This window comes from Melanerpes formicivorus, unplaced genomic scaffold (genome assembly GCF_026170545.1).
Source record: "Melanerpes formicivorus ecotype bairdi unplaced genomic scaffold, bMelFor1.0.p_v2 SCAF_8, whole genome shotgun sequence".
Lineage (NCBI taxonomy): Eukaryota > Metazoa > Chordata > Aves > Piciformes > Picidae > Melanerpes > Melanerpes formicivorus.
Window position 1 is genome coordinate 27,541,951 of NW_027142360.1, and position 21,315 is coordinate 27,563,265.

Here is a 21,315-nt window from a genome sequence, read left to right on the forward strand (position 1 = left end):
GAGGGAGGAAAGAACAGGGACAGAAGAGTGGTAGAGGCAGGGAAGGGTCTCTAGAAATGGGCTCATGTGGATGTCCCTGGGACAGGTGGGGTACAGCCTACTCTCCCTCTCCTCCTCTCCCTCTCCTCCTCTCCCTCTCCTCCTCTCCCTCTCCTCCTCTCCCTCTCCTCCTCTCCCTCTCCTCCTCTCCCTCTCCTCCTCTCCCTCTCCTCCTCTCCCTCTCCTCCTCTCCCTCTCCTCCTCTCCCTCTCCTCCTCTCCCTCTCCTCCTCTCCCTCTCCTCCTCTCCCTCTCCTCCTCTCCCTCTCCTCCTCTCCCTCTCCTCCTCTCCCTCTCCTCCTCTCCCTCTCCTCCTCTCCCTCTCCTCCTCTCCCTCTCCTCCTCTCCCTCTCCTCCTCTCCCTCTCCTCCTCTCCCTCTCCTCCTCTCCCTCTCCTCCTCTCCCTCTCCTCCTCTCCCTCTCCTCCTCTCCCTCTCCTCCTCTCCCTCTCCTCCTCTCCCTCTCCTCCTCTTGCCCCTTCTCTCCCTCTCCCACTCCTTTGCAGTGCAGCCTTTCCAGGTCCCAGCCCAAGGAAAACCTGAAGCAGCAGAGTGCTGTTTTGGCCGCTGGAGAGGCCTGCAGCCTTAGGAGCTGTCACCTCACTGCTCTCTCCGCCAAGAATAAGCCTGGCCTCGCCCATTTAACCAAACCACTCATTTGGTGAACAATGTGGCTTATTTTAAACAGAGAGCCTGAGAAACAGGCTGCTTGGTCAGCCCTGAAAGCCAACAGATGCAGAGCACGGGGATCTGGCAAAGGGAGGGATGTCTGCAGAAGACGACCTACTGCTGGCCGTGGTCTGTGGCCAGGATCAAAGATGCCCTGCAGATAGGAGGTCAGTGTGCATCTGAAGTAGTGAGCAAGACATAAATAGCTGAAGAGCTTTCTCTGTGCAGTGCAAAAAGCAAGAGAAGGCCAGGCAGGGTGTGATGCAGCCCAGGGTGGCACCTCCAGCTTCCCTGGCACAGCTTCCTCAGCTGCCTTTCTGTACACAACTCCTTTTGGTGCTCTTTGCTTTTCCCTGCTGACATGGTGACCAGAAGTTTAGTCCTGCACAGAGAGCTGCAGGCAACATTTGCTCCTACCTAGAGCATCTCTGCTCATGTGACAAGAAGAGTAATTGTGCAACGATTCTGTTCCACATCCTTGGCTGCCTTTTGCTGGTTCTGGATGCGCTTTGGAGCGGCTCTCCGAGGAGAGATCAGCAGATCAGCCGTGGAGGGCTCTGAATTCCAGGGTGATGTGTGTCAGGATTGCTGCAAGATGGTCGAATGCTTCTGTTGCTGACCAGAGCAACCAGGGTCCTTGCACAATCACTGCTGCTGGGGACACCAGTGGAGAAAGATGATAACAATTTGCTAACTGCATGGCACTTCCTCCTTGAAAATATCGCACGTGGCTCATGCAGACAGAGGTTGCTTCTGTTGCTTCTCTTCTAGGTCTAAGAGTCCCACTCATGCCTGCTGCAAAGCTATTTTAAGATAAAAGCAATGTAAATGGAGGGTCAGATGGCCTCCTGATTCTGAACATTATGTCCTCTTCTCAGCAAGAGTAGCAATGGGTCCTGTGCTTGCCTTCACCCCCAGTTTCCAAAGACCCCCCAGAGAGAAGACTGAAATGAGTCTTTGCTACCTTTCATAAACCCAGGTTTTCATTTATAATTCAGCAAAATGGTCTCTTACTGTCAGCTGAGCTCGCAGCCTCTCCTCCTCATTCTGCTGATCCTCTACCAGCAACGACCCAGCGGGAAACACAGCCTTAAGAATCACAGAATGCACTGGGCTGGAAGGAACCCTCAAGGCTCATCTTGTCCAACCCCCTGCACTCAACAGGGTCACCTTCAACTCAGGCTGCCCAGGGCCACAACAAGTCTGGTCTTGAATGTCTGCAGGGATGGAGTCTCAACCACATCCCTGGGCAACCTGTCCCAGTGTCTCCCCACCCTCCCTGTGCAGAACTTCCTCCTGATGTCCAACCTCACTATGCCCTGCTCCAGTTCAAAACCATTGCCCCTGGTCCTATCCCCACAGTCCCTCCCCAGCAAGCCTGTAGGTCGCCTTCAGATATTGAAAGACAGCTCTGAGGTCTCCTTGGAGCCTTCTCTTCTCCACACTGAACAGCCCCAACTCTCTCAGCCTGTCTTTATCAGGAGAGGTGCTCCAGCCCTCTGATCATCTTCATGGCCCTCTGGACCCTCTCCATCAGGTCCATGCCTCTTGTGTTGGGGTCCCATAGCTGGACACAGCACTGCAGGTGAGGTCTCCCCAGAGCAGAGGGGCAGGGTCTCCTCCCTCCATCTCTGGCCGTGCTGCTTTGGATGCAGCCTGGGCTGCCATTTGCCTTCTGTGCTGCCAGTGCCTATTGCTGGCTCCTGTCCAGCTTCTCACCCCCCAGAGTCCCAGGTCCTTTCCTGCAGGGCTGCTCTCAATCTCATCCCCCCCAGGCTACATTGGTATCAGCTGCAGCATTCAGTGTCCCGTCCTGTTCTCCCGCCTGCGTTGGGTGGGTGTCAGTCTCACAGCAGCAGGGCTGGGGAGGACACAGCTTCCTGCCCACCCCGCTGAACTCGGGAGGAAGCTTGGAGCCTTTGTTCTACTTCAGGCAAGCCCGTGAGACCCCACACCCCAGTCCTGATGCTCAGGGTGGCAATGACGGGCTGGGCTACACAGGTGCTGTTGATCCAGGAGGTTCTGCGGCGTTTCAACGGGCGGCAGCCGGGCTGCCGAGGCGGCAGCGTGCGGAGCCCGGTGCCCAGCAGGGAGGCTGCAGCCGGGCGGGGAGATGCGGAGCGGGGTGCGCGGGAGGCCACCTTGCCCCGGAGGGACCAGCGTCCTGAGCCCCCGGGGAGGGAAGGGAGGGAAGGGAGGGAAGGGAGGGAGCCGCTACCCCCCCGGGGCCGGTGGCCAAGCGCAGTAGCACGCCCGAGGCGAGGCGAGGCGAGTGTCGCCCCGCTCTGCGTCCCGCCGCGGGGAAGCGGCCGCCCCCAGCCCCGGCTCCCCCCCCCCCGAGCCGGGCGGTCGAGGTGGGCTCCCGCGCCGCCGCCGCCGCCCCCCGTGCGCGGCGAGGCGGGCTGGGCTGGCGGGGCCAGGGGGCGGAGGGGGAGCGGCGGCGCACGGCGGCGAGGTGGCTCGGCAGCCCTCCCGGAGGAGCCCGGCCCACCTCTCCCGTGCAGGCACCCCCTCCCCTCCCCTCCTCTTCTCTCCTCCCCGCCCCGAAAGAGGAACTCCCCGCCCGCGCACAGCCCGGCCGCGGCGGAGAAGGCAGCGGCGGCGGCGGCGGCAGCGGCAGCGCCCGGCCCCCTCCGCGCACCATGGCGCAGCGGCGCCCGCCGCCCGCCGCCGCCTGAGGCGCCCCGCGGCGCCGAGCCGAGCCCAGCCCGCGCCCATGGCGGCGCCGCCGCCCGCCCTCAGCTGGGCGCTGCCCCTGCTGGCGGCGCTGGCGGGCGCCAGCGGCCCCCAGAGCTTCGAGCTGCCGGGGCCCCGCATCGACAACATCGAGGTGAGCGGCGGCGGCGTGCTGGTGGCGGGCGGCAGCTGCCTCTACGAGCTGTGGCCCGAGCTGCGGCCGCGCCGCCGCCTGGCGCCGCCGGCCGGGCAGGGCTGCCGGGAGCCCCCCGGCACTCGCAGCAACCTGCTGCTGCCCTACGAGGAGGCCGGGGGGGCGGGCGTGCTGCTGGCCGGCTGGACGCAGAAGGACGGCACCTGCGAGGTGTGGGAGCTGCCGGCCTACCGCCAGCGCCTCAACCGCAGCGAGGTGGTCAGCTGCCTGCCCGACGGCTCCACCGCCGGCGTCGTCTTCCAGCTGTCCGGCGCCTGGTACCTGGCCGTGGCGGCCACCTACTCGACCGGCGACTCCAAGAGCCGTCTGGGCTGCGAGCCCTCCCAGTCGGACGAGGCGACCGTCATCACGATGCGCAGCATGGACAACCTGGAGTCCAAGGAGGAGCTGGGCATCATCAAGCGCAGGAAGGAACCGCTGCACTTCGTTGACGCCCTGCAGTGGGGGGATCATCTCTTCTTCCCCTACTACAGGTTGAAGGTCAGGCGGGGTGGGTACGCCGAGCCACCCTCCATGGCTGTCCTGCGCCAGCTGCGCCCCTCGGAGGGCGGCCTCACTCTGCAGGGGCATGTGGCTTTGGACTGCGGGTGCAGGAGCCTCATCGTTTCCTCCAGCCTCATCCGACGGGGCCGGCGGGGCTGGTGGGTGGGCGTTTTCCACCACAACCACGATGCCAAGGCCTGGAACACCACCGCCGTCTGCATCTTCGGGATGGAGGAGGTGAAGGAGCAAGCCTGCGGGTCCACAGACTTCATCATGAACGGGAGGAGCTGTGTAAGTCCGGGCATGGCTTTGCCGAGCCTCCATCCCGCCAGCCCTCCTGGATGCTGTTGTGTTTGTGTTGCTGTGTGTGACTCGTGGAGTGTCCCCGAGCCGAAGGCTCATGAAGTTAGCAGGGAACTTCAGAGCTGTCCCAGGCTCTGCGCGTCCGCCCTGGCTTCATCAGCCCTCCAGTGCTTTCTGTTTCTGAGACCTTGACCCCTTACCAGGTTTGGAGCATCGTTCCCACCTGCCTTGCAGCAGAGGCATGTCTGAGGGCATCCCGGGTCAGGGCTGAGTCTCAGGCTCCTCGCTCAACAAGTCTTTTCTTATGCCCAGCATTAGTTGCACTTCACTGTGCTCTCCATCCAGCCTCGCTGAAGCATCTCCTACCTTGTTGTGTGCATTCACATCTCCTGTCACTGCAGCTACATCAGGAGGGGGGAAAAGCCAATCCAGCTGACTCCTGTGCACTGGGCTGTGTGCCTTGCTAGCCCCATTGCTCACTGCTTACTCGTGGTTGCTTGTTCCCTGGTAGGTGTCTCCCAAACCTCCCAGGGTTAGCCTTGCTGGAGAGGGCTCAGGGCCACCCTCCTGAGCCCATCTGTGCGGCAGGCAGCAGTAGGCAGCGCAGCTTTGTTGTGGTGCTGGTTACGTGTTCGCAGGCAGTGGTATCCCATGGAGATCACCTCCTTCCCTAATGCTCTCTCTTCAGCTGCTGCTGCTGCTTTTTGAGGGCAAGCTGGGGAGCTGGAGGACAGGATGGGCAAGGTTACTTGCTTTGCTGTGGTTTTGGTAGCTAGGAAAGGAATTAATTACAATTAAAGCTAAAAATGGTAATTTGGGTGAAGAAGGTGCTTTGAAGTTGCACTCAGAAGGCTTTTCAGAGCCCTGGCAAAAGGAGAAGCAGGAGGGATCGAGCCAGGCATGGTAAATCAAGGCAGCGTAAAGCAAGCCCTGGCCTCTTGCATCCTTCATCAGGGCCCCCTGATGCCTTGCTGTGTTAGGATGGGAGCTGTTGGAAACTCCTTGAAAGAATTTGTACAGTGGATATCTGTCACTTCTTGGCTTCCCCAAGCTAGCCCAGAGCAGAGCACAGTGCTGAGCTCCTTCCAAACACAAAGCACTGGAGGGCTTGTGTGAATCACTGCTCGTCTTCCTACTGAGCTGTGAGACTGCTGCCAGAGCTAGAGGATGCAGTTATGAATGAGGAGCCCATATGTGGGTGAAACGCCTGCTGAAGTAAACAGTGAAAGTCTCACAACAGAGCCCAAGCCAATCCTTTCCTTCCCAGTGCCAGTTTGCAGCTTCCTGCATGATTTCCCTACTCTGACAAGGCAAACTGCACGAATTTGGAGCCTCATCCTCATCCCAAAGTAGTTAGTGATTTGCTGGCTGGAGTCTTGGTTTGTGTTCTTAGCTCGTAATTGCTCGTGGATTTGCTTGGTGAGGCTGCAAAACCCAAGCAAAGCAAAGACCTCCCTGGGCAGCAGGTTCTTTATAGCCATCTATCCAAAGCCCCACGCTATCTGTTGCAGGGGAGTCTCGTGGCTTTCATGGAGCAACCTCCTGCAGGTGTGGTGAAGCAGGTATTGCTGTGAGACTGCTGTTCCGCTCAGCCTCCCATCCCCATTGCCTCCCGGGGCCTGGATGTGACAACCATCCACTTGTCCAAGGGTTGGTGTGACTCAGATCACAGAACCATGGAGTTGTTTGGGTTGGAAAAGCCCTCTAAGAGCATCCACTCCAACCAGCAACCCAACCCCACCATGGCCAGCAAACCATGGCTCCAAGTGCCGTGGCCACAGGGTTCTGCAACCCCTCCAGGGCTGGGGACTCCACCACCTCCCTGGGCAGCCTCTGCCAGGCCCTGACCACTCCCTCAGGTTAGAGACCAGTGACTCCAAAGTTACTTTCCAGGAGGGACAAAGCCCCCTGGGACATGAAATGCAGCTCATCTTTGGGTACAGTGCTGAGGAAGCCCAGCATCAAAGCGAAGAGGAGGATTGGTTGCTTAACACCGTGCCCCCGAGTGTGCTGGTGTTATCATTCATGGTGCTTGGGAACCATACACCCAGCTTGCCTCCAACATGATCAAGTGCTGCTTCAATGTTTTGTGAGATAGGACATCTGGGGGGGTGGGGGGGTGGGATGTGTAGTGATATGACCTACAACATTACTTGGCTAATTAGGCTTCCCTTTTAATGCTAATTGTGTGTGCTGCTGGTGTACAAACAGCAGCACATGCATGCAGTTCAGCTTTAATATGGTTTTTATACTACAGAAGGTTAGGCTGGGCTACTGCAGAGTAAGTTGGAAGATGACAGCCCCATATGCTGCTGCTTCTGGTTGTTTGAGACCAGATCCTTCTCCTGTCTCTCACCAAACCCTGGTGGGAGTCCCTGCAAACGTGGAACGTGCTGTGGTTGGGCTCAGGAGCGTGCAGGCTTTGGAGCTGGCAGGAAGGTGGTGTGCAGCCTGTGGAAGTGTGGGCAGCAGGCAGTGGTGGCTGTGGCCAGAGAGGGCTGCCTGGTAGCACGGAGCTGTCAGGAGCACGTTGTACTGTGAGGTGTAGGCATGGCAGCAAGCAGCAGTCCTTAGTGCCTGCTTTGAAGTGCCATCCTTTGAATCGAGTCTTGGTGCTGAGCAGGGGCTGGCAGCGTGCAAGGGAATGGTGGTGCCCCTGTCCTGGGCAGTGGCGAGGCCTCAGCTTGAGTACTGGGTTCAGTTTTGGGCTTCTCACTCCAGGAAGGACATTGAGGGGTTGGGACAGGTCCACAGAAGGATGACCAAGCTGGGGAAGGGTCTGGAGAGCAGGGCTGGGGAGGAGCAGCTGGGGGAGCTGGGGGTGTTCAGCCTGGAGAAGAGGAAGCTGAGGGAGACCTCATTGCTCTCTACAGCTCCCTGGGAGGAGGCTGCATTGAGCTGGAGGTTGGCCACTTCTCCCTAGTATCAGGCAATAGAAGGAGAGGAACTGGCCTGAAACTGTGCCTGGGGAGGCTTAGGAAGGAGATGAGAAAAAATTCCTTCGGTGCAAGAGTGGTCAGGGACTGGCAAAGGCTGCCCAGGGGGGTGGTGGAGTCCCCATGCCTGGAGGGGCTCAAGAAAGGACATGGAGGACGTGGTGCTTGGGGCCGTGGTGGTGTTGGGTTGATGTTGGACTGGCTGCTCCTGGAGGTCTCTTCCAACCCAAGCAGTTCCATGGTGGTGTGATTGTGTTTGCTGGGAGTGCAGAGCCCTGTGGTGTTGGTGCCGTTTGCATTGCAGATGCCAGGTGCTGTGTGCTGCTCTGGGGCTTAGCCTGGCTCTTAGCCTGGCTCTTGGCTGGGTGGCTTGAGCTGTGGAGCTGAGCTGTGCTGTGCTACACGGATCAGGGGCCTGGGCTCTCAGCTTCTGCAGGAGCTGAAAAGAGCAGGATTTCTCTCAGCAGGAACACAACTGTTGGAGTATACATGAGGAAGTAGGTGCAGTTTGTTTTCCTTCTGAGCTTGTCACTCCCCAGATCTCTGCAATTACTCTGATTACCTTTAGGCAAGACATCCTCCTGCCTGTCTGCACTCACACAGCTGCTTCTATCTGCCCTCTGTGTTGACATCACTACTCAGCAGTGCACTGCAAGAGGAACTTAGGACTAAGCATCTCTGGTCCTGAATCCTCTCTTGTTCTCCTGCTGCCTGTTCTGCTCTTAAGCTCTTCCCTGTGAGGTTCTGAGCTTGCTGGCCCTAACCCAGCGAAGCACTTAAGGGCATACTTAACACTAAGCATATGAGTAGCTCCATCAGCTTCATGCCCATGCATTTAAGGTTAAGCATGAGCTTGAGTACTTCACTGGATTGCAACCAAGTTGTTGTTCATGCTCAGAGCAGGTGTGTACCCTCTCCAGCTCTGCACTGCTGCTGGGGCCGAGGCTGGCATTTGCATGAAGTTTTAATGCTGCTTTTGAGGCTGTCACTGAAAATGAGTCATGTTTCAGGTCCAACTTGACCAGTGTGTGACAGCTACAGACTCTGTGGAGCTGCTGTTTGTGAGACCTGCCTAACTCTGGGGTTGTGTTCTGCAGGAGAGTGAGTGCACAAAGCCTGTGCTCTTAGTTGGAGGTGTTCATTCTGGACATCTCTAATAGTGGATCCCCAGAGACATCATCCCTGAGTAGCAGGAGGCAAGTGGTGTCTTGGGTGAAGTGCCCCTGAAGACATCTTGCAGTTTTACACTGAGCTCATTTTCCTCTGATCCTCATCTTCTAGTTTGGATGATGTCTGCTTCCAGCCCTGGAGCAGTGTGTGGTGAGGGCTGGCCAGCACTGCCTGCATCTGCAGGGGCCCCTAGGGAAGTGGTGGTGCCTCTGAGCTCAGCTCTGGTGAGGCCACACCTCAAACACTGGCTGCAGTTTTGGGCATCTCACTGCAAGAAGGACATTGAGAATCATAGAATAGTTTTGGTTGGAGAAGACCTCTAAGGTCACTCAGTCCAACATCAGCCCCACACCACCATGGCCCCAAGCACCATGTCCTTTCTGGAACCCCTCCAGGCATGGGGACTCCACCACCACCTCCCTGGGCAGCCTCTGCCAGGCCCTGACCACTCTTGCAGCAGAGACATTTTTCCTCCTCTCCAACCTAACCCTCCCCTGGCACAATTCCAGGCCATTGCCTGTCCTTCCATCACCTCATCCTAGGGAGCAGAGCTCAACCCCCAGCTCACTGCAGCCTCCTCTCAGGGAGCTGCAGAGAGCAAGGAGGTCTCCCTCAGCCTCCTCTTCTCCAGGCTGGACACCCCCAGCTCCCTCAGCTGCTCCTCCCCAGCCCTCTTCCCCAGGCCCTTCCCCTTGCCCTTTTCTGGACATTCTCCATCCCCTCAATGTCCTTCCTGGAGTGAGGGGCCCAGAACTGAACCTCACCAGCGCTGAGTACAGGGGGAAAGGTGACAACCAAGGCCAAACTGGATGTAGTTCTGAGCAGTATGATCTGGTTAGAGATGTCCCTGCTCCCTTCAGGGGGATTGGATCCCTTCCAACCCAGTGCCTGCTGTGATTCCAGCTTGGTTGCCCTTCTGTGGACCTGCTCCACTCCCTCCATGCCCTCCTTGGAGTGAGGGCCCAGAACTGAAGGCAGGATCCCGAGTGCAGCCTCAGCAGTGCTGAGCAGGGAGGACAGTCACTTCCCTGCTGCTGCTGCTGGCCACAGCAGCGCTGCTCCAGGCCAGGACGCTGTGTGAAGTAGGTGTGAGAGCTGCTGCATGGAGAGCTGTCCTGGTGGGGTTTTCATCTGCTCTTTGCTGCAGGGAAAGCTCCACAGCAGTCTGTGCTGCCAGTGCCTGCATTTTCCAGTGGGTGATACAAGTGTGGGTTGCTTTCTGGCCCTCAGTATAGTGAGCTGGGTTTGGAATCCGAGGAGAAATCAGCTGCTCTGAGATCTACTGAGAGGAGATGTTTGAAGTCAGCACTGCCATCAGTTTAATCACAGCCATTAATTGACAGGAATGCTGCTTCAGTTGGGCTGCTAACTGATCTCCAAACTGATTCATGGGCTTTTAGTTAAGGCAAGAATGGCAGCCTCCTAAATATCATTTAGTAGCAAATTTGATCCTGTAATTAATTGCCTAGGAGCAGAGTCATCTCCTGTGGATTAGCAACTGCCAGGGTTTGTCTGATGCTTGACAGGCTTCCAGAGTTAACATTTCCAGAGGGAATATTTCTGTCCAGTTAGGATCAATTTTCAGTTCATCCCAGTTTGGTGTGGACAGCAAACCACAGGAGACCTGTGAACTCTCAGGCTGTCAGGAAGGAGGAGAGGTGTTCCTAATGGAAACTTAGGGGAGCCTGGGGGCTCCTGAGCAGAGGATTTGCTTCCTTGGGATTACAGAGACATTCAGGCTGGCTGGAAGCTCAGAGGAGGTCTCCAGCCCAGCTCCCTGCTCACAGCAGGGTCAGATCTGAGAGCAGATGAGGTTGCTCTGGGCTTTGCCCTGTCACATCTTGAAACCTGCAGGAATGCAGACTGTGTAACATCTCTGGACAGCCTGTTCTGCTTCATTGTCCTCATGGTGATGGGCTTTAATCTCTTGTCTACTAGAGAGCTCCTCTGTTTCACTTTGTGTCATTATCTGTTGTTGTGCTGCACACAGCCCAGTCCAGAGCCTGGCTCCATTCCTCTGGTCCCTCTGACAGTGCCTCTCCTCTAGGCTGCAGCAGCCCAGCCTGTCCTCTGGAGCAGCTGCCCCATGCCCTGTCCAGCACAGGGAGCTCACTCTGCTCTATCAGGATCAGTGCCACAGGGGGACTCCAGAGCTGGGCACAACTGGGCTCAGTGTCCTGGGCACATGCCAGGCAAAGAGGAATCATCTCCTCCCTCCCTCGCTCTGTCTGTGCTCCTGTGCTCACAGACTGGGCTGCTGCCAGCCCTCCCTGGGGGCTGCTGCCCTCCAGGACCCTTTGTGTCCTCCTCAGCATCACAGGAGGTTAGCTCATCCCAGCTGCAGGCCTTCTTGCTCAGTTCCTTGAGGTTCCTGTTGGGCCATTGCCACAGCCCATCGAGGTCTCTCTGAGTGGCAGCCCTGCACTCACTGCTGGGTGCGTGGCAATGTCACCTGCAAGCTTAACCCAGAAGCTTGCAGTGTCTTCCTCCAGGCCCTTGGCAAAGACAGGGAGCAGGACATGTTCCAGGATAGGCTCCCTGAGGAATTCCACCTGTAACCAGTGTCTAGGTAGAGGACAAAGCAGTAAGCAGCAGCCCCTGAGCCTGCTGAGCCATCCCCCCACCCAGGAGTGCCCTTTGCCAGCTCTGCTGCCCTTCTCCAGCTCCTCAGTGTCCAGGAGTGGACACTGAACTGAACAGTTCATCTCCTCATCCCTCAGCCTGAATGAAGGCTTGCTGCATGCCCCAGTGTGTTAGGTTTGAGGCCCTCTGATACAGCAGAAGTTGGTGCAGGGGGGTGCAGGGGGGTGACATTCAGAAAGGAGAGTGAGGTTCCAGATGTTTTTTCCCCTCTAGAGTAAACATCTCTGTGTTGTTGCAGTGCTGACTCTTGCTGCAGACTGATCACAGGCCTGGTGTCCTTCTGTGTGGCTGCATCTGTTCACCCTCTCTGCTGCTCAAACCCTTGGCTTTGGCTTTTTGGCCAGCTGTGGTATGTTGAGTGCTGCCTGAGCTCCAACTGCTGCCCTCCCCTCCCAGGCACAGAGTGTGAAATTGCCAGGAGGAAGTCAGGACAGAAGGCAGCAGTGAGTGTGGTTGCTGCAGCTGGAATCACAGGGAGGGAAACCTGGAAATGGGAGGCAAAAAGAGAAAATGACTGCAGATACCTTTCCTGCCAGAAACCAACCTGCACGGGGGGGAACTGAAAAGCAAGATGTAAGCTGATGCAGGAGAGGTCTCCAGGCTCACCTCTGAAGGCTGTGAGAGACAACAGAGAGGGGCAGGGGAGAGGAGAGGGGCAGGGGAGAGGAGAGGGGCAGGGGAGAGGAGAGGGGCAGGGGAGAGGAGAGGAGGGTGGAACTGAAAGCTTAATGTCTCCTAGAGCAGCATTGTCTTTTCTTTTGCTTGCCTTGGTTTTGTGTGACCCTGCAAGTGTTCCAGGGCAGACAAATGGATGTGTGAGCATGAGTGACTCCTCAAGTATAAAGGAAGTTCAGCCCTTGGAATGCACTGTAAGGGTGGTTTTAGCTGTGAAAGGGAAAGCTTGGGAAGGCCCTGGAGTGCTGTGACCCCATTAGTCACAGTGGGGAAGGTAAAAGGGCTTGGTGAACATAAATGCCCATGGGAGAGGGGTGCCAGAAGGGGCAGAGCAGCAGCTGCACCTCAGAGGGAGCAGGCAAGCTGGGGAGACAGGCTGCTAGAGAGAGAAGGCAGTCTCAGTGGTGGCTGCCCCCCCTGTCTGCATTAGCTCCATGGCATGCTGACCCTCCCTCCAGCAAGCAGGGTGAGGGGAGGAGGCTTCCACACTTGTCAGTAGTGGTTCTGCAGTCAGCTGAGGAGGATGCTCTGATATGACACTGGTGATCTCACTGGTATGTGGGTCAAAACAAAGCCTGGCAGCAAGGCTCTGCAGGGACTGGGGCAGTCCTCTCCTGCTCTCTGATCTTGTTGTACAGAGGCTGGGAGGTGGTTTGATTTCCTCACACCACTGCATGGTGCACTGCAGGAAAGAAAAGGTCCTAAGTGCTGGTGGAAGTCAGAGCCTGGCAGCTTCATCCCCATGCTGCTGAGCCTGAGTGCAGGCTGACAGGGATGGAGTTTTGGCACCCCAGCCCTGCTGCACACAGTGAGCCTTCCAGCTCACCTAATGAAAACAAGAGCTGACTGCCCCCCTCAGAATGCTTCCAAGCATTTAGTTTCCCCTCCACACCCAAAGGAGACCTCCATGGTACTGAAGTCTCATGCCCAGGTCAGTTCTGCTGGAGCTGTGTGGCAGTGCCTGGCAGTTCTGAGTCGTCTTCCTGCTGCAAGGAAAAACAGCTCCAGGCTGGGTGCAGAGTGGGTTGGGAGCAGCCCTGAAGCAGGAGCCTTGGGGGTGCTGGGTGCTGAGCAGCTCCCCAGGAGCCAGCAGTGCCTCCTGCAGCCCTCAGGCAGCTGTGTGCTGGGCTGCAGCCAGAGCAGGGTGGGCAGCAGGGCAGCAGAGGGGATCCTGCCCCTGGGCTCTGCTCAGACCTCACCTCCAACCCTGCCTCCAGCTCTGGGGTCCCAGCAGGAGAAGGACACAGAGCTGCTGGGGAGAGCCCAGAGGAGGCCACAGAGATGCTCCAAGGGCTGGAGCAGCTCTGCCCTGAGCACAGGCTGGGGGAGCTGGGGCTGTGCAGCCTGCAGAGGAGAAGGCTCCAGGGGCACCTCAGAGCTGCTGCCAGCACCTGAAGGGAGCCTGCAGGAAGGCTGCAGAGAGACTTTTGCTGAGGGGGTCTGGAGCCAGGCCCAGGGGGAATGGTTTGGAGCTGAGGCAGAGCAGGGTCAGAGTGGAGCTGAGGCAGAAGTTGTTCAGCAGGAGGCTGCTGAGCCTCTGGCCCAGGCTGCCCAGGGAGGCTGTGGCTGCCTCCTGCCTGGGGGTGTTGAGGGCCAGGCTGGATGAGGCCCTGAGCAGCTGAGTGTAGCTGAGAGGTGTCCCTGGGCATGGAGGGGAGGTTGGAGGAGCTGAGCTCTGAGCTCCCTTCCAGCCTGAGCCACTCTGGGATTCCAGGGTCTTTAAACATGGAAGTTAATCAAGTCTTCTTTTATTCCAAGTGGCTGTTCTTGTGAGCTCATTAAAATAATTCAGATGAGTGAGAAAGGTTTTAATTGACTGAGGGCTGCAGTTGAGAAGAGAGAGGGCTCCTGTGTGGAGGGACTGCTGGGGGTGGAAGCAGCAGGCTGCCATGCAGGAGCTGAGTGGAGCTGCTCCTGTGCTGTGCAGTCTCTCCATGGCTTTGAGAATGCCTTCCCCTCTCTGCACAGTGGCACTGGGAATGGCTGCTCCTCACTCCTTGGCTTGTGCAGCAAAGCAGAAGAGCTGCAGGCACTCAGAGGGCTTCTGAAGGTCCTTGAGGCTGAGCTGCTGGACTCTGTAAGCTGACTTACAGAGCTTGTTCCTGAGGATGTTGTCCTACCTGAGCCCCTCTCCCCACCTCCCCTGCCTGTCCCCTCTGTGTGCCAGCACTGATGCCCATGCAGCCACACCTCTGAGTGGTGAGGGGAACCACCCAGATGAGCATTTAAGTAGTGGGTGGGCTTGGGGAGCATTTTCTGGGCACATCATTTCCTTACCTAAGTTCAGTGGAAAGCTTTGAACTACAGAGTGGAAGGGGAAATGGAGCTGGGATTGGGGCTGATGAGAGAGCAGATGGGATCACCCCTTTGGTGGTGTCACCTGTGGAGACTGGCTTGGAGTGACTGCAGGATGGCAAATCAGAGTTCCTGCTCACTGGGGAGACACCCTGGGCTGGGGGGGAGATGCCCTGGGCTGGGGAGGGAAGATACCCTGGGCTGGGGGGGGTGATACCCTGGGCTGGGTGGGGAGATACCTGACTTTGGGGCAGAGACCATCCCCTGGTGAATGACTTCATTCTCCCACAGCAGAGCTTCCTTTCATAGAACCACAGAACAGTTTGGGTTGGAAGGGGCCTCAAAGCTCATCCAGCCCCAGCCCCCTGCCATGGGCAGGGACACCTCCCACCAGCCCAGCTTGCTCAAGGCCTCATCCAGCCTGGCCCTGAGCTCTTGGAGGGAGAGGACATCCACAGCCTCCCTGGGCAGCCTGTGCCAGAGTCTCACCACCCTCACTCTCAAGAATTTCTTCCTCATCCCCAGTCTCAGTCTCCTCTCTTCCTACTCAAAGCCATTCCCTCTCATCCTGGCACTCCCAGCCCCTGTCACAAGTCCCTCCCCAGCTCTCCTGGAGCCCTTCAGGTCCTGGAAGGCTGCTCTGAGGTCTCCTGGAGCTTTCTCTCCAGGCTGCACAGCCCCAGCTCTCCCAGCCTGGCCCCACAGGGGAGGTTCCCCAGCCTCTGATCACCTTCCTGGCCTCCTCTGGAGCCTCTCCAGCAGCTGGCTTGCCTCCAGTCTGGGTTCTTGGGTTGGGTTTTCCCTTGTGTTGGGTTGGATTGTACCTTCACAAGGTAGAAGGACTTCCTGCATGATGCTTGCTTTGCTGAGCTGCCTACAAGTGTTTGTCACTTGAGTTCATCCAGCTGGGACAGAGGGTTGCAGGCAGTGTTGGTGACTTTCAGGGTCACACAGGCACCTTGATCTTCTCCCTGGCATCAGCCTTCTCCTGCTTCATCTCATGTTTGTGCTTCTGTAAAACAGAAGCTGAACTTCCTTTAGTGTAAGGCAGGAAACCAGAAAGGGGAGGATGAAGCTCTGAGTGTTTCTGACACAAACACACAAAAAGAAGAGCCCAGGAGGTGCCTCCTCCCTGCAGTGTTAGCAGGCCTTGAGGGTGCTTGCTAATTGTGCCTGGAGCCTTCATGGCTGGGGATGTCCAGCCTGGAGCAGAGCAGGCTCTGGGGAGACCTCAGAGCAGCCTCCCAGTACCTGAAGGGGCTGCAGGAGAGCTGGGGAGGGACTTGTGACAGGGGCTGGGAGTGCCAGGTCCAGGGGCAATGGCTGTGAGCTGGGAGAGGGGAGCCTGAGGCTGGGGACTGGGGAGAAATTGGCAGGAGAGGGAGACTCTGGCACAGGCTGCCAGGGAGGCTGGGGATATCCTCTCCCTGGAGGTGTGCAAGGCCAGGCTGGATGAGGCCCTGAGCAGCCTGGGCTGCTGGGAGGTGCTGGATAAGGGGGTTGGGGATGGGTAAGCTTTAAGGTCTCTTCCAAGTGAAAGCTTTCTGTGACTCCAGGATCCTACAGCAGGTGCAGGCAGGTGGGGGCCAAACCTTCTTCCCTGAGAGCAGCTCACAGCTCCCAGTGGGCCCCAGGGCATTCTTTGGTTGCCAAGTCCCTGTGCTGCTCTCAGGCCAAGGCTGTGGCCCCCTGAGGTCATGTTCAGCTGCAGGGGGTGTCTTGGTCTTTGGTCCCCATTGGCCATGTGTGAGTAGTTCCATGTTTCCTGTGTCACTTCCACTGATGTGCTGCTCCCAAACTGCTGTCAGAATTCAGATGTCTCCCAAAGTCTTGCTCCAGGTTGAGCTCCCTGAGGCCTTGCCAGGGCTGCTTCTCTGTTGGAGGCTTTGCAGTGCAGGTGAATGCTTCTGTAACAGCTCTCTCTCATCTGATTTTCAGGGTGCAAAGTCAATCAAGAAGTTGCCTACCCTGGTGCACTCTGGCTTGGTGGCTGTGTATGGCACAGTGGTGCTGAATCAGATAGTTCTCTTCTTGGGGACTGATGATGGACAGCTGCTGAAGGTAAGCAGAGTGGAGCATTCCTTCCCTTCCCCATCAGCTGCTGCTCTCTCCCAGTGGCTCAGTGCTTCCTGGGTTAGGCACTAGGTTTGGTACAGATCTCAGCTATTGTTTGGTTGTTCCAGGGCCCTGGATCTCTGTGCTTGGTTGTTTCAGGGCCCTGGATCTCTGTGTTTGGTTGTTTCAGGGCCCTGGATCTCTGTGCTTGGTTGTTCCAGGGCCCTGGGTCTCTGTGTTTGATTGTTTGAGAGGTCACTGCTGTGTTGTTACTTGGTGAGCAGGTAACTTCCCCAAGCAGTTCCAGCCCCGTGGGCACTGCTGGTGCCCACAGGATCCATTTAGGGCCTGGGGAGTTCTTATTTCTTCTTTTTCTTTCTTCCTTCCTTGCTTTGCTCTTCCCAGCAGCAGTATGAGATCCTGCTGGGGTTTGGGAGCATGTTTCTCTGTCTCTCAGCCCACTTGTGTGATGTGAATAGCTGGCTGGCAGAGAGAAAGGTCAAGATGCATTTTGCCTTAGCTTCTGAGTAGCTGACCTCTGCTTGCTGAAATCAGTCACCTGGAAGTGAAAAGCAGCTTATCTTCCTCTCAGAGCTCTCACCCAGCCAACCAGCTGTGCCTTGCAGTTCAGTTTGGTCCTGGGCTCTGCAATGTGCACTTCCTGTCTGCCCTGCAAGGGATGCCTCTCACCTCCTGTTTCTATGAAGCAGACAGTTGGAGAGGGCTGGAGTAGGGAGCTTGGAAAGCTTTTGCCCCTTTGATTTCACTCTGCTTTTGATAGCAAAACATGAAATCAGAGTCTTCCATGCCTCCTTAGAGCAGCCATGGGTTCTGACTCCTCTGGATGTTGGTGTGCTGGTCAGCTTGCAGCACGAATCCCTGTGCCCTCTGCTTCCCTTCGGCTCCATGCGAAGGGTGGTGGAGAGCTGCAGAGCAGGGCAAGGGAGGAAAGAGAGACTCCCCCTCAGGTCCATGCTCACAGAGGCCACAAAGAAACTTCTGTCTTGGAGGCAGTTGTCAGTAACTGGTGTAGGTTCCTTTTTACACTCTGAGTCTCTGGGTGGTGGTTTGTTTCCTGAAGGCTGCTTCTCTCTTCCCCATTCGTAGGTGGACTCAGTGCGTTATGGCTTGGGGATGTGGGCATCTCTTCCACAGTCAGTTTCTACATCAATCAGGAACATATTTAGTGTGAGGGATGTTTCATAGCAGTGCCAGATTCAGTGTGAAATGGGTTTTGTTGCAGTTCTATTCTGGTGGTCTTTTCCTCTCTCCTTCCTGCAGTGTGGAGGTGCCCGGAGCAGAAGGTGAATGGAATCAGGGCAGAGGAAATCATCTTGGAAGCTCTGACGGAGCTGAAATTAGGCTGTGGTGCAAAATGCTGACTGATTAATGAAAGCACTTGTGACTAGTCTGATTTCATGTGTTGTAGGCTGTGCTTAATGAGGCCATGGAACCCAGTTGCCCAGAGGTTTTGTATGAAATTAAGGAAGAAACCTCCGTTTTCCCCAAACTCCGGCTCGACCCAGTAGACAACAACTACATCTATGTGTCCTCTGCCAACAAGGTAAGCACCACCCTGGAGGCAGCAGAGATTCAACTAGACTGTTGCTGTAAGGACTTCTGCCACTTCATGGGCAAGGCATCAGGCTGGGGCAGAGTTAGGCCTCAACTCCCCAAGCTGCACTTACCAGCTTTGCACCCAGTAGCTGCTCTGCAGTCCAACACAAACCTGTGCTGGAAGCCGCAGCCTGGGTCAGAGCTAGCCCTTACTTAGCCAAGCTGCAGCTATCAGCTGTACATCTATACTTGTATTGCTCCTGTCTGTGTCTGCCTGCCTTACTGCAGAGCTCAGAAGAGCTTCAGCTGTCACAGTGCTGCCCACTGTTGCTATGCTCCAGCAACACCCTTTATCCCAGTGCTTCGTTTATGTCATCCTCTTGAGTGAATCTTTGTTTCTTCTTCCCCTGGGGGGTATCCTGAAGAACCAAGCTTGGAAGTAGCCAGCAAAACTCCTAGGCTGTTGGGAGATGGAGCTGCTCTGAATGTAGCAGCCCAGGTATTGGCAGCTCAGGGTTTGTTAGCCAGTTCAGGGGTTTCTGGTGTGGAGAAATCTCTCAGTTTGAGAGATGGGCTGCAGGAGTTGCTCAGTGATAAAATCCTCCCTGCCTGGAGTTAGGCATGGACTTAAAACCAGCCCAAAGCAACCCAAAAGCACCCTCAGCAGTGCCTGACCTGCCTGTTTAGCAAGGCCAAGGAGTTGAGCAGCCACTGGGAGCTCCTGCATGCCAGCAGGCTTACGAGAGCTGCATGTGAAGCAGAAAGCAGCTCCCGGGAGCTGGAGCAGTTGTTGCAGCACATCCCGCAGCAGGGCTGCTGAGCATCAGCGCAGCAGACTCCTTTGTCTGGCCAGCAGCAGGGGAGATGACTGGAAACAAAAGGGCTGGCTGCCCATCTTGGCTGGACAGGATCTCACCCAGCACTTGATTACTTTCATTTGCAGTCCAATCCCTTTTCCAGCAGCGAAGATAGCATTTAGCCTGCCGTCTGAGAGGGGTAAGTTGGTAGGAGAGCTGCTGACTGACACAAAGCATCACAAATGGAGAAGGAATGAACGTTTCAGTCAGAAGTACAGGTGGATATTCCAAGCCTGGAATTTTCTCTGGCTTTGGGAAAAGAGCAAGCTGTTCCCAGAGGAGCAGCAGCCTTCAGGAGTAAACAGCTCCCTGCTCGTCCCTGGGAGCTGAGCTAAGGCTTCTGGCCTGGCTGTGTTCAGCAGTAGTCCGTGGTGGTGGCTGCTGATCTCACACACCTTCAGAGCAGCTGGCCTGTGCAAGCATTGGCTGGAACTAAACCAAACCCAACCCAACCCACTGAACATGATTTTCCCCAAAGCCAGATCTCCTGATTTCTGTTGACAAAAGAGAGGAGCTCCAAATCCTTGCAAACCCCTTGAGAAAACCAAGACATGCACACCTCAGTGGTTGGAAGGAGGAATATTTTGTCTTAGCAAGGTTATTGATTCCCATTGTTCTGACTAATGTGAATTGGTATTCAGTGTTTGTAATCAGCTTTCTCTTTTTGTTGTTTTGGTTTTCCCCCCTCTTGTCCCCTCCCTCCTCCTTTCCCTTTCTGAAAATGGCTGGCTAGGATATTCAAGCTGAATGTACAAGTACAGCTCCCCAAGACATAGCCACAGTTCTCTCCATTTGCTCCTTGCACATGGCATTGCCCTGCATGCTGAGCAGTTGCATGTGGCTGTTCCTGGTGTGCACATGCAGCAGCCCCCCCTGGTGATGCCAGCACGGAGGCATTTGCTTTCCTGCATGCAGGTTTTGGATGCACCTTCATCAGTCATTGGGGGTGGGGGGTGGGGAGAGAAACCCAACCCCCTCCCTTCTGAGGAGAGGAAGAGGGTGTTCTGTGAGGCAGAGCATTGCTTGGAAGAGGGAATACCTCCATTTTATTGTTATCTCTTCATTTGCTATGCTAATCAGCCTCCCTTGCATTAATTTGTCTGTGCTGGCCTTGGAGTATTGGAACCAAACTGTCATCTGCTGATGGCAAAGCACAGTGTGTGTAAAGCAGGCTGCACAATTCTATCCTAAGGTGTTCTGGCAGAGGGGGGTCCCTAAGGAAACACCCCCAAAGGGATTGTGCTTGGTTGCTGTCAGATCTTTAATGGTAACCCTTCCCTCTCCCTGCCTCTGGAAGCTGTTTTAATCCAGTCTGCTGTTGCCTCCTTTGCTTGCAGGTGAGAAGAATACCAGTTGCAAATTGCAGCAGATACATTTCCCAGGCTGAGTGCTTGTCTGCAAAGGATCCCTACTGTGGGTGGTGTTCTTTGAAGCAAAGGTATTTGGTGGTGTTTCAGACTCTCATATCAGAGCAGGCCATTATTAGTCAGCCTGCATTTTGGCTGGCTGGGGGCTACTCAGCAGCATCAAGATTGTGCCTCCTACATTTTGGTGGAAGCAGAAACCTGTGTCAGGCTTTAATGTGGTGGGAAAGGGAGAGCTGCACCTCTTAGAGTCCATGGTGAGCCTCAGGGTTTTGAGATCTACCCCTAAAATGTGTGCTGAGCTGAGGAGAAGGATTGCTGTTGGATTTAGAGCATGGTCTTGAGGAGCAGATGGATTGAGAGAGAATATTGTGTGCTTGAAACACCTTCATAGCTTCAGCTGTAATGGGGGAAGAGTGCTGAGTTCCCCTTGGTCTTCCTCATTAGTTGCTTTGGAACTACTCCTTGGCTTAGGCCAGAGACTCACAGAATGCTTTGGGCTGGGAGGGACCTTGCAGATCATGCAGTTCTAGCCCCCCTGCCGTGGGCAGGGTCACCTCCCACCAGCCCAGGCTGCTGAGATTGCTTGCTGAGCCCTTCAGCCCCACACTTCCACTGGAGCCCTCCTTGAAGCTATTTGATTCCTGTGGCCTGGACTGGGGAATTTTCCTGGGTCATCAAGCCTGGCCTTGGCCATTGCCAGCAGCCCCATCCTGCATACCTGCCCATGAGCTAGAGAGGCTGTTTGTCCTCCCTGCCCTGCTTGTGTGGCTGCCTGCCACTCTCATTGTCCTGCTGGTTAACATCCCTCTGCTCATTTTGCATCACTGCTGTCTCCATGGGCAGGTTGCTGTTGTTTGCTGCTGCTCACATCACCTTGGCTTAAAGAAGTTTTCCTTACTCCCTCACACTTGTCACAGAATCACAGACTGGGAGGGGTTGGAAGGGTCCTCTGGAGATCATTGAATCCAAGCCCCCTGCCAGAGCAGGAGCACCCAGGGCAGGTCACACAGGAACACATCCTGGAGACATTTGAATGTCTCCAGAGCAGGAGACTCCACAACCTCTCTGGGCAGCCTGCTCCAGGCCTCCAGCAGCCTCACAGGGACAAAGTTTCTCCTCATGTGGAACCTCCTCTGCTCCTGTGGCCAGCAGGCCCACAGACAAGATTGTCCCCCCCTACTTGGCATGTCACAAGTCACCCCTTGAATCCTGGGCTCAGTTTTGAGCCCTTCCCCCCAAGCAGCACATCGAGGAGCTGGAGGGTGTTCAGGGCAGGGCAGCAAAGCTGGGGAAGGGTCTGGAGAGCAGGGCTGGGGAGCAGCAGCTGAGAGAGCTGGGGGTGTTCAGCCTGGGGAAGAGGAGGCTGAGGGAGACCTCC

At 56.3% G+C, this 21,315-nt stretch overlaps 1 protein-coding gene across 1 annotated transcript in view; it reads left to right on the forward strand.

Moving 5' to 3' along the window:
- Positions 1 to 3,422: 3,422 nt before the first annotated feature.
- The window catches only part of PLXNC1 (plexin C1), a 70,019-nt gene continuing 52,126 nt past the window's right edge, over positions 3,423 to 21,315 (forward strand). The window contains exons 1-4 of the mRNA XM_068142838.1: positions 3,423 to 4,370; positions 16,040 to 16,162; positions 17,586 to 17,720; positions 19,908 to 20,008. Coding sequence (XP_067998939.1) covers positions 3,423 to 4,370; positions 16,040 to 16,162; positions 17,586 to 17,720; positions 19,908 to 20,008 — 1,307 coding nt within the window. The remainder of the gene's footprint in view (positions 4,371 to 16,039; positions 16,163 to 17,585; positions 17,721 to 19,907; positions 20,009 to 21,315) is intronic.